Below are 11,460 nucleotides of genomic sequence, written 5' to 3' on the forward strand. Positions count from 1 at the left end.
CGACTGTTGTTGAACAGTATATCAGGAAAGCCTTATAGAGATCTTCATTCTTCTAAGGCAAATTCTTCACAGTCTACACTGCACATTCTGCTTCCTTATTACTATGTGGGAAATGTGGACTGCTGGTGATATGCTGAAAATCATACTGGGCTGCAAACTGCTTAAATGCAGCTTGAGAAAACTGTGGACCATTTTCTATTCTTAAAACCAAGGGTATGCCATAATGTGCATATATGCTCTTCAGTACTGTTATAACTCTCCCAGTTGTGGTGTTCTGCACTGTGTCATCTCCAAGTAATGGGAGTAATAGTCAATAACAATGAGGTAAAAAGAACCCTTCCAGGTCAGTAAGTCAGTCCCCACCATCTGCCATGGATAATCTGGTAATTCAGTCATAAGGCATGGTTGTAGTGTTGAGCACAAATCTTACAATGAGCCACCCAGTTTGGTACGTCATCACTGATATAGGGGTACCAAACTGTCTGATGAGCCCTGGTTTGGAGTACCCTGATGAGGTTCGTGAATCTTCTCTAGGATCTTCTGCCTTAGAGGAGACGGTAGCAGTACTCTGTTGTGGAACATGACTAAATCCCTGACAACATGGAATTTTTCTTGTTGGTACCAACTCCAGTCTTTGAATCTTACTTGAGGCCATTCTTCTAAGCGGTACTTCTTTATCGTTTGACAGGAAGTATCAGCTTCCTGAGCTTCCTGGATCCACATATGTATCCTTGCTGCAATAAGGTCCACATAAACTTCAACATCTCACTCTTGGCAGAGTTTTTGCAGAGACAGTGGTGTCTGTAATGGTGTGTGTGTAACTCTTTTCCAGGAATGTGGACAATATGGTAAGTGAATTTCGCCTCCTGAGGTAAGATCTCTGGATTCTTGGCGGAAGTTCGTCAAGAGTTTTGTCTCCTAACAGGGACCCACATGGCTTATGATCTGTTTGTAAAATAAAAGTCAGGCCAATGAGAAAAGTTCTGAGTTGCTCACATGTCCATGTAACTGCTACTGCTTCTTTTTCTATTCATGCATATCAAGTTTCAGGTGAAGCAAGTGCACTTGACACAAAGGCAATAAAGGAGCCCAAAGGTCAGCTTCTTCATATTGTTGTAAAACTCCTCCAAGCCATAGGACAAAGCATCTATGTGTCTCTCATGCTGAATCCAATTGAGCTAGTATCAGGGATGATCTGAGCATTGATTGGCTGACAGTTTCCTGTTGATGTCATCATCAGCCTTGAGGAAGGGAGTTACCTTTACTACTGCACACAATTCTTAGATTAAAAAAGAAATGAAGGCCAAATTCTCAGGTAAGAAAAATGAATAGCAGCGTCTCTAAATCTGATTCAGTTCCTATGGAAAGAGTCTTCACTTGGTTCCCAGTCTTTGGCAATTCCATGGCCCAGTCCTGTTCCCATTGCAGTCAATGGCTCACTCTTGTGGACTTCAACCAAAGCAGGAATAAATCCTCAGTCAGCTGGATGGAGTCTGGAGGAATATATTCCACTTCCTTCACATTTAAGGACAGATTGGAACAGTGGCAACACGTAAGGGGTGCACATGCACCCCCTGAGAGCGCTGGTGCACCCCTTGACAGCCAGCGTTCTCTGTTTAGGTGATGGGCAAGGAGGGCAGGCAAGAGTGCTGTTGCCTCCTCCCCCCCAAGAGTTCTGGCTGGGGAGTAGGGGCACCAGAAAAAGTGATCCCTGCGGCTGATCATGCCAACTGGGTGGGGGGGAACCCCCGTCGCTGACTGGCCACTGGAAGGGCAAGTGCCTCCCCTGGCTCAGGAGGCACAAGTCACCTATAGATTGGAAGGTTCAGTTCTGATGACATAAAATTATAGAGAACTATTAAACCTGGAGATGAAAAATAATGGTTAATATTGCATAGAGCTTTGGGCCAAATTCCACCTGCTTTTCCACAAATGGAAACCCAGAGAAGCTCAGTGAAGTTTCAAGATTTTAGAGCAGAAATTGTTCCAGATTCCTCAAAGCCCCAAATTTGGTCTTCAAAAGGAAAAGTGCCTATTATCTCATGTGCAGCAAGGGTGGATGTTAATTTAATAGAAGCGGAAGAGTATTATCACTGGTCATTTTGGAAGGCATTGGAGTGCAGCTCCTGCATCCAACGATGTTGCTAGGAACTAGATGTAAATGGCTGTCCAATTCTTCAAGAGCAAGGGCATTTTTTCATGTGTCCCTGATGTGGTGTCAGGCACTTTTAATGAGTGAGCCATGCTAATTAAAAGCATCCAAGTGTCACATGTACCAGCAGCGCAGCATGCCTCCATGCTGAGAAAATGGCGGTGGTGTGCTTTGAACTAAAGCACATCAAATTTTAGTTCAAAGTGCACCACTGCCATTTTCTCAGCACAGGGGTGCACTGAACCACTGATGCACGTGACGCATGAGGTTGCCAGAGTGCATCAATTTATGTGTGCCAGCAGACGCAATTAATCTGTCTGATGCACTGGATTTCCAGTGTGTCAGAACAAGCTTCCTGGAGATGTGCAAATGCCCCAAGTTTCTGAAGCATGCAAGTGGTTGATCTTGTGATCAATAAGCAGTTTATCTTATGCCAGAAAGAAAAAAAAGGCCACTTACAAGGTTATCTTCTTGCTTCTGCTTGGACTTGATCTAGGTTATCTGTGATAAAAGGAGGTAGGAGAGAAAAGGAGGTACTGGATGGTAAGTTGGTATGGTATGAATCAGGGGCAGAGTCTTGTAGGGTATACCAGTTAAAAGGAGAAACTAGATATAGTCTTGTATCTTTAACTCTAATTCTGCTCATTTCCAAGAAAGTACAAAGTCCTGGGGCATATGAGGACTCAAATGTTGTTGCATAGGCATTTATATTTTGCTCAGTCTGGTATTTAAGTGCCTAATGGCACAGAGTAGCATTAACACAAACAAGAAATAAATCAAAGTATCATTCCACTAGCAGCTCTAATTATAAAGCTGATGTAGGTCAATGAGGTACTGCAGGGGTACAAAATCTTGTACAATTTAACAAGACTTCAAAATACTGAATGTGAAAGCTGGATTTCATGTAACCTTTTTTTTCTAGCTTTATGAAACATGTTAACTCCCTTTCATTTAAACCAATGAGTTTAAGGGAAGTTTTAATTTTCTGTAATATAATGTTCTCATTTTATAAAACTTTCTAAATTTTAATTTTCTTGGTTAGATATTTTGAACCAGGGTAGATGCCCTATGTTAAACAAATGTTAACAATTCCAACTGTGTAGTATTTCTTCCAGGATTACCAAATTGTGGCCAGGATTTTCTAAAGTGACTAGTGATTATGGAGAACTCTTTTCTTCTTCTATTTTTTTTTCTTTTCAGAAAATGCTGAGTAACTGTCCTTTGAAAATCAAGGCTCTCAAATTGCTCTCCCAAATTCACCAGGTGCTAGAGGTAGTAAGACATGTTATCCTGAAGACAGGAAGAAGGTAGGGCAGGTTGGCAACTTGGGGCATTTATAGCTGTTACGTTTTTCTAGGTTTAATCTGGACTACAACTATCACTATATACATGTGGATGTCTGTAGTCCAAATTAAAATTGGCTCCAGTCCAAATTAACTAATTTAACTAACTGAATGAGAATTAAAATTAATGAGGACTAGGGCAGTCCAAATTAGGCAAGTTAAACTTTATTAATTAGCAGGTATATGAGGGGTTGCTTTTAGGAAAAGCAATCCTTAGGAACTCAGATAAGCATAGCAAATATCAATCCCCTCAAGGCAATCGGGACTGGTAGTAATGATAGTATCTTTTATTAGACCAACAAGATTTTTGCAAAAAAAAGTCTTTAATTGCAAGCTTTCAAGCAGAAACACCCTTCATTAGGCATTGGAGAAAAAATTGTAAAAAATCTTTTCTCCAGTGCCTGGTGAAGGGTGTTTGTGCCTGAAAGCTTGCAATTAAAGAACTTTTTGCAAAAATCTTATTGGTCTAATAAAAGATATCATCTCTACTATGAGTCCTGATTGCCTTTTCCTCTAGACCAATACGGCTACAACCTGGATACCAATCCCCTCAAGGGAAACTTAATTGGGTTTTTGCAACACAACATAGCTATCCGGGATCAAACCTCTACAAAGTCAAATGTGCCAACAGTACCTCACAGGGACTAAACATCAGGTCTTGCACAGCACTTAAGATAACTGCAACAATGTAGCAATGTTTAAGCAGGCTTATTATTGCCTCCTCATTATTTCCAACAGCAGTGAATTGGGTCTGTTAAGGAGCCGTACAATGATCATCGGTTAACTCTTAATTTAAATTTAAATTTGACTTTAACTGTGATACAAACCAGTTAATATGGTTTAGAAAATGCTGATCTTGTCGACAGACAGGCTTGGAGACTAGCTGGTTCAAAGTGGCATGAGTTTTCATCAGCGACAACCTACTTCATCAGATGTGTTACATCAGACAGTAGAAAATGTTGGCTGGAACAAACCCTGCAAACTGCGCAGAAGCCTAAAATTAATGCTTTCTTACAGCCAAAATGAAGCCACTCTGAAAATGCTGAAATATCTTCTTTATCTAAAAGCTGTAACTTTCAAATGGGGTCTTCTTAGTAATAATAATAATATGAGGGGATCTGGCCCATGAAGGGCTCCCCAGGGGTCCGCAAATTTAGCAGAGGGGGAGCTGTGACAGCATTAATTGTTATGGCTTTGAATGCTGCCACAGCTCCCCTGCAGTCAAATTTCCAAATATGTAGGGAGCCAGGGCTAAGCCAGCATACGGACTCACCCCATGGCCAGATCCAATGCTCTACCACCAGAGCCAGCACACTGGATCATGCCCCCAGACTAACCCTGTGTCAGATCAGGCCCACGGACCAGATCTTTGCCATTCATCCAGTCTGCAGGGCTGGTTAGGTTCAGTACCACTGGTCTAGGCCTTCTCTGGTGCTGAACTGGTCTGGGTGAATGAAGGCTTATTTTTATTTTTAGTGCTTTATTATATTAAGACTATGTCCACTGTCACCCCCAGGTCCATTTTTGCAGAGCTTCTTCTTAGCCAGTCAGTTCCCAGCCTGTACCAGTGCATGGGATTGTTTTGTCCTAAGTGCAGGAGTTTGCATTTGTCCTTGTTGAACCTCATGAGATTTCTTTTGTTTCAAACCTCTGTTTTCTCAAGGTCTCTCTGAATCCTAGCCCTACCCTCCAGCATATTTACTACTCCACCCTGCTTGGTGTCATCTGCAAACTTGCTGAGGGTGCACCCTGTGAAATCTTCCAGGTCATTGATGAAGATATTGAACAAAACTGGGGCAGCAGGGCAGACCCTGTGAGGAGTGGCTATGGAACCTGAACCTGTTCAGCCTCCACAAGAGAAGTGGCCGTCTATGAACTTACCAAGGGGGACCAGCAGGGAATGGGAGAGACCCTTTTCCCCTGAGCACTACCAGGAGTAACTACGAATAATGGCCATAAGTTGACTGAGAGTAGGTTCAGGCTGGACATCAGGAAACACTACTTCACAGTTAGCGTGGCTAGGAGCTGGAACCAACTTCTAAGGGAAGTGGTGCTCACTCCTAGCCTGGGGGTCTTTAAAAGGAGGCTAGATAGACACCTTGCTGGGGTCGTTTGACCCCAGTACTCTTTCCTGCCCAGGGCAGGGGGTCAGACTTGAAGATCTGCTCAGGTCCCTTCCGACCCTACCTACTATGAAACTATTATGTCTGTAGAAGTGCAAGTCAGCAAACTTGTGGCATAAGGATCTGGACCAAAATCCTTTTTTTGAGTCTACAAGGTAGATCTTGGCTCTAATCTTGTGCCATCCCAATGTGTGTGTGAATTCCCAGCAGCATCCTGGAGACATGATTCATCTACCATGAGGATTGAAAGGAAAATAATAACTGGCTGCTTTTTATCAATTAAAAACCCAGGCTCTTAAGACATGTTATGCATGTGGTACATAAAGTAGTAATGGAGTAAAAGTTTTGTGACTTTTTTTTTTATTGTCTTGCAGCATTTTGTATTTTTAGTAAACTCGCAGCTCTGGGAGGCCAGTGATTTATGTAGAATTTCAGGTTTCATTTATTTGTTTTTAGAAAGTGATTTAAGGTGTCACAGAGGAGGGTAATCTGAATGTGGCTAAAGTGCAGGGGTCAGCAACCTATGGCTTGTGGGCTGGATCCAGGCTGCAACAGTTCAGGAACTCGGCAGCAAGCTCCAGCCTTAGCAGCAGAAGATGCATTCCCCATGTTCTGCTGCCTGCTGGGTTCAGTTTACTCCCTCCACAGCTGTAGCCCCAGAGTCTTGCCTTGTCCCCACTTCCTTCTGCAGTATCTGCTGCTCACCAGAGAACATGGGGATCTGCGGCCAGTGCCAGGAGCTAGGTTGCAACCAGCAGCCTGGGGCAGCAAAAAGGTAGCCATCCCTTCATCTAAAGGCTCACATACCAGAAGGAAGTGCAGAAGTATTCAGTGTTGTTATATAATACTCATATTTTAATCATAATATTTTTAAAGCTCATGCTTCTTTTGGAAATGCATCTCATGATGCTGAATGTTTGGAGTTGGCAATACTGAAATAATAATACTTTGCACTCCCATAGCAGTCTGCCTCTTCAAAGCTCCATGCAAACATTCATTCATTAGTCATCCCCCTGTGAGGTAAGGATTGTTCTTTCTGTTACCAGTGGGGAGGCAGAGACACAAGCGATATTGTGACTTGGCCAGGGCCACACAGTGAGCCACTGGCAGGGTTCCATGCTCAGGCTACTTAAACTTAATCCATTTGTAAGCACATAAATAAGTGGAAGAGGGCTCTTGACAGTCTACCAACCCATCCCTGGCACAAAGAGTATGCAGTCTTAAATTTTAAGTGTCATCCGTTTTTGGTTGCAGGATTGCTTCTCAATGACCAATATCTCCTGGTATGGAGGAGCAAGTGTAAGTGCCCAGCGCTGGCCCCTGAACAACATGAATGCAAAATCCCAGCCATATATTATCAGCAACCTCCACAAAAATCCCATTGGCTATGGTCCTGTCCTGGAAAGATACTTTTTGGGATCAACAGGTAAGACAAATTTTCTTCCTCCTATAACTTTTTACTATTGTTGGCAATACATTGCTCCCACACAGCCTTGAACGTGAGGAGTTATCTTTGCTGAAAGAAGGAAGATGGGCCTGGACCATCACGGTTATACCCCATAAAGTATTACAGATTCATCAATTGACTGAACAGTCACTAGGAGACAAATAAACATGATTTTTTTTCCTAATAAGGTGTGCCCACCAATAATATTACACTGCAGTGGTAGCTTTGCTTATGAATCTAGTTTCTCATGTGGAAATGAGGTCCTGAAAATTGTGACTCAGTGGTAAAAATGCATCTCCATTGATCTGCTGGTGTCACATGCATGTCATAAAGTCACCAGACTGAATGGCCTGTCCTCTTTCTTTTTCACTTTATCTCATAGTGGAACTCATTGCTTTCTTAGATTATTTTGACTGAAAATGAAAAAGGTCTGGATAATTATGGACATCTTTACATGTGCTCTAGGGGTGAAGTGAGTGGCACTTTAATTAGAGCGGCTCTTGGGAGCCACTTCCCTGTGCTACAAAATGGTGGCGGGGCACTTTAACTAAACCTCCTTTGACTTTTTGAAGCATGGGGATATGGGATACATGAGATGCCGAGGCTGCTGAAGCGTGCTGATTAGCATGCTCCAGCAGACTCAATTAAGTCTGCTCCAAGGTGCTGTAATTACAGCACATCAGAGCAGGCATCCTGCACATGTACAGGCACCTCATATGAGTACTAACACCTCTTAATTCTTCATAATAGCTAAACGGTAAAAGGATACTTCGATTTTTGTGCTTCAGCATGTAAGCAGATCATCTGGAAAAGCAAGTTGAGAATTCCCACCCCAGTTCCAAAATACAGTCCTGACCCATTGTCTAGGGGTGGTATCAGCATCTTATATGCCTTCCCCTGAAGCCCTAGGTAGAGGCACTGCCAAGAACAAGATCATTATCCCATGCTGTCAGGTACCTCTCCTGGCAGCAGATTCTTCCATTTATTCCTTGCAATGCCTGCCAACCTAACAAAATCATTTAATGGGGCAGCCCAGAGAGAAGGAACTGAATAGCCCTTAGCAGCTGGCAGCAAGCATGAGGGCATGTGGCCTACGTGCTTACGTCTCTAGGGGCATAGGCTACTGAAGTTCACAGACAATAACTTCTGCTGCTATTTTGGCTGTAGAGTCAGCCATGGAAGTTCTCCCCGCTTTCATTGATGCAGAAAGTGAGCAGAACAGATTAAAAGAGGCCACACGAGAATACTTGGGAGGGTTTTCTTTCCTGTCATGAAAAACTCCACAAAACCTTTATCAAATGGGCTCTTTGAAGCCCTCAGTCTTCACTGCCTTGCACTATAGGTAATCACAGAGATAGTTATATCTCTGTAATAGGAAAATTATCTGGAAAATTTCCACCCAAATTGTTTTGTGTAGTTCTGGCAACATGATTTGTTTTTGTTGTTGCAATATATTGATTTTCCCCTAACACTGCCCGTGAGGGGAAAGCTCCCCCCATCACCCCCCATCATTGAGAATGATTCATTTTGAAGAATTTCAAGGTTTTGTGCCAAACTCCATTCCTTTTTATGTTTCTGTAGATTTTTCACATTGTTTCATGTAGGCCACAATGCACAAGTGACCTGTCAGAATAGCAGAAATGTTTATTCTTAATCTGATTAACGGCTGCTTAGCACTGATTGAAACACCTCATTTACTTTTCCGGATGAAAGCATCTCCCTGTTTGTGTTGTGATGAAACAGTGAAATTGTGGCAAGCAGGTGTCTTTGCAGGTCATTAGCCCGATCCTTTTTCAAGGTCCATGTGTCCTTAGTCAGAGGAACCCTATGACTTCCTGCTTAGTCACTGGCCTGGTAACTTTTGGATGATCTTGAATGTCTCTGCAGATCTTCCCCTGCTCTCCTTCCCTCCTCTCCTCCAAGACTGTCTCTGCCAGCTGGCGTGCCACCCACAGTAGCAGCTCCGTTCCTCAGCTGCCTGGGAGAGGGGGCTAAGTGCTGTCTTCTAGCTGGTTTATAGCATCCCTCGGTCACCCTGTTAGTTAGGACCCTCTGCTTATTCTTTTCTTCCTTATTCCACTCCCCCAATATGGTCCTGGACAAATTTTCTTTCTCCCCTAGCCTCTGCTTCAGCTGGCATCTAGCCCTCTTTCACTCTACTAGCCTCCATGGCTTGCACTAATCGTGCCCTCATCCCCAAGCCTCAAATATTACTACATTTTCTCATAACCGGCCCCCCTGCCTCCTCAAATAAAACATGCCTCTTGGTTTTGGAAAGCAGAATATAAAATCCTCCCCCCCCACGCAAAGTCTTGACTGATTGTGTGACATAGGGTAAGTTCTCCGGGGAACAGAGTGCCCAGGAAATGTGGCACCCCAGGAGATGGTCTGGTCAGGTAGCAAGAGCTTCCTGGGGGGCTGCCTCCTGGGTTGCCACACTTCCTAGACAGTCTGTGTTTTCAGGAGGACTTCCTCTATGACACAAGTTAGGCCCCAGACTAGGAGTCAGCAATGTTTTTGCGCAGAGTGCCAAAAACACCCACAACCTCAACTTGTAAGATGTTGGCATGCCAGGGCAGATGGCAGGGGAGCCATGAGGGGCATGATCTTTGTTGTGGCAGCATTGGTGATGCATAGGGGGTGCACGCGGGTGCGTGTGCACCCCCTGAGTGTGGCGGTACACCCCTGTGAAAAGGCACCACCGACACAATCGGCGGTGCTTGCAGGTGGTCGCTATTCACATCCCCCTCCCTCTCGCCACCAACTCTGCTGGCGGCCTGGGCAGGCGGTCCGTGATCGCCACTCGCTGCTGCCGATACTGCCAGCAGCATCTGTGGGTGGTCGCTGACCACTGGTCAGTGCTCACCCCCCCACTGCTGACAGTGCTATGGCTGCTTGTGGGAGCTCCCCTCCTGCCATTGCCATGCTCCCGCCACCAACAGCACAGCCGCCACCTGCGAGAGCTCACCGTGCACCCCCAGCCTCCAGGGGCACACAGAGTTCATGTGTGGCAGTACAGCCCCAGCCACTTCCCCACCATCCACCCCAAGGTGCACGTACCAAGTAAAATGCCTTTGTGTGCACATGTGCTGGTCCCTGCCCCAAACCATTGCAAAGGGCAGTAGCAAGACTGTTATTTATTTACTCTAAATAGTATTTTATATAGTACTACTTTGTCTAAGTTTACTACCAGCAGCTCGCTTGCTGCTGCAGGCACAAGCTACAGTGCTCAGCCAATAGCTACAGCTGTGAGGGGGCATAACACCGGACTCCACTTTTTAGCTTGCTGAGCCAAACAAGCGTCAGCCATCTTGGCAGCTGCATGACATGCACAATGTCTCCAAGCAGGTTTCTTTTCCAGCAAAGAAAACAGTTTCCTCACTTAATAGATGCACCCCAATTTTGGTGAACCATTTTTGGGGGGAAAGGTACATCTTGTGTGTGAGAAAATATGGTAACTCATAAATAACTAAAGAGAATGGGAAAATCATGGACTAAAAGTGTTCCCTGAGGCACAGTCATAAAAAAGAGCCCAGGAGTAGCTTTAAGAGACTCCTGATTGACAGGGCCATCCTGTCTTCCTCCTTCATCTCAGTGAGAAGCTGCTCACTTCTCTCAATACTACTAACGAAAGACCACATCTGGCTGGCGTATAGAAGAGAGCAGGAGCCAAGACTCAACCTGGTCATTGTCCCCCTGCCTCTCCCAATCCTAACATACTGCAAGGGACAGCATAGGCAGACAAGCAAGTAACCCAACTGTTGTATTTGACCTAGTGCAGCCATAAGTACAATGACACAAGCCACTAATTTGGGTAAGAGTGCTGCCATGCTAGCCAGCACTGAATCTATTTGAATATAAAGTAAAACTAGGAATTAGTTGCCATCAACAGATTCAACCAACAAATCTTAAACTTCAGATTCCCATGTGCACATTCAGCTCATCCATTCAAGTATCTTGCATCAGCCAGCTACTATGCTTCTGGTCCAACATTGCCTGCAGCGCTGTATTAATGGAGGTACCTCCTACCTCCTCCTTGTTTTCACAAACATGCATTCTGAGTCAGAAGCTAAGCTAATGTTTCATATTGTTGCTAACCCTCATGATTTTATGCTGAGTCCAGGGGTGGATTGGGGTGGGGAGAGAGGCATACATTGATGCAGTCGCACCCCTTGCCTCTGATTCCTGCTGTACTCAAGGTTTAAAACCAAACTGGCTGGGAAGGGGGCAGTGCCAATTCTGTTCAGGAAGCACTGAGGGAATCAACTGACTTCATAGCTCATGATCTGTCTGGTTCCTGCTAATTTCTCTTTTTTCCACAGATGTTAAAACCCTCTCTCATTATTAATGGTTTCATAGATTTCATAGATTTCATAGACATTAGGGCTGGAAGGG

The 11,460-nt window shown here is 44.4% G+C and overlaps 1 protein-coding gene across 1 annotated transcript in view; it reads left to right on the plus strand.

Annotated features, from left to right (window-relative positions):
• Positions 1–11,460, plus strand: part of LOC109318183 (SITS-binding protein-like) — an 87,140-nt gene that overhangs the window by 11,541 nt on the left and 64,139 nt on the right. Inside the window, exon 2 of the mRNA XM_019547252.1 lies at positions 6,873–7,044. Coding sequence (XP_019402797.1) covers positions 6,873–7,044 — 172 coding nt within the window. The remainder of the gene's footprint in view (positions 1–6,872; positions 7,045–11,460) is intronic.

Source organism: Crocodylus porosus, unplaced genomic scaffold (genome assembly GCF_001723895.1).
Source record: "Crocodylus porosus isolate Cpor-Errol unplaced genomic scaffold, CroPor_comp1, whole genome shotgun sequence".
Lineage (NCBI taxonomy): Eukaryota > Metazoa > Chordata > Crocodylia > Crocodylidae > Crocodylus > Crocodylus porosus.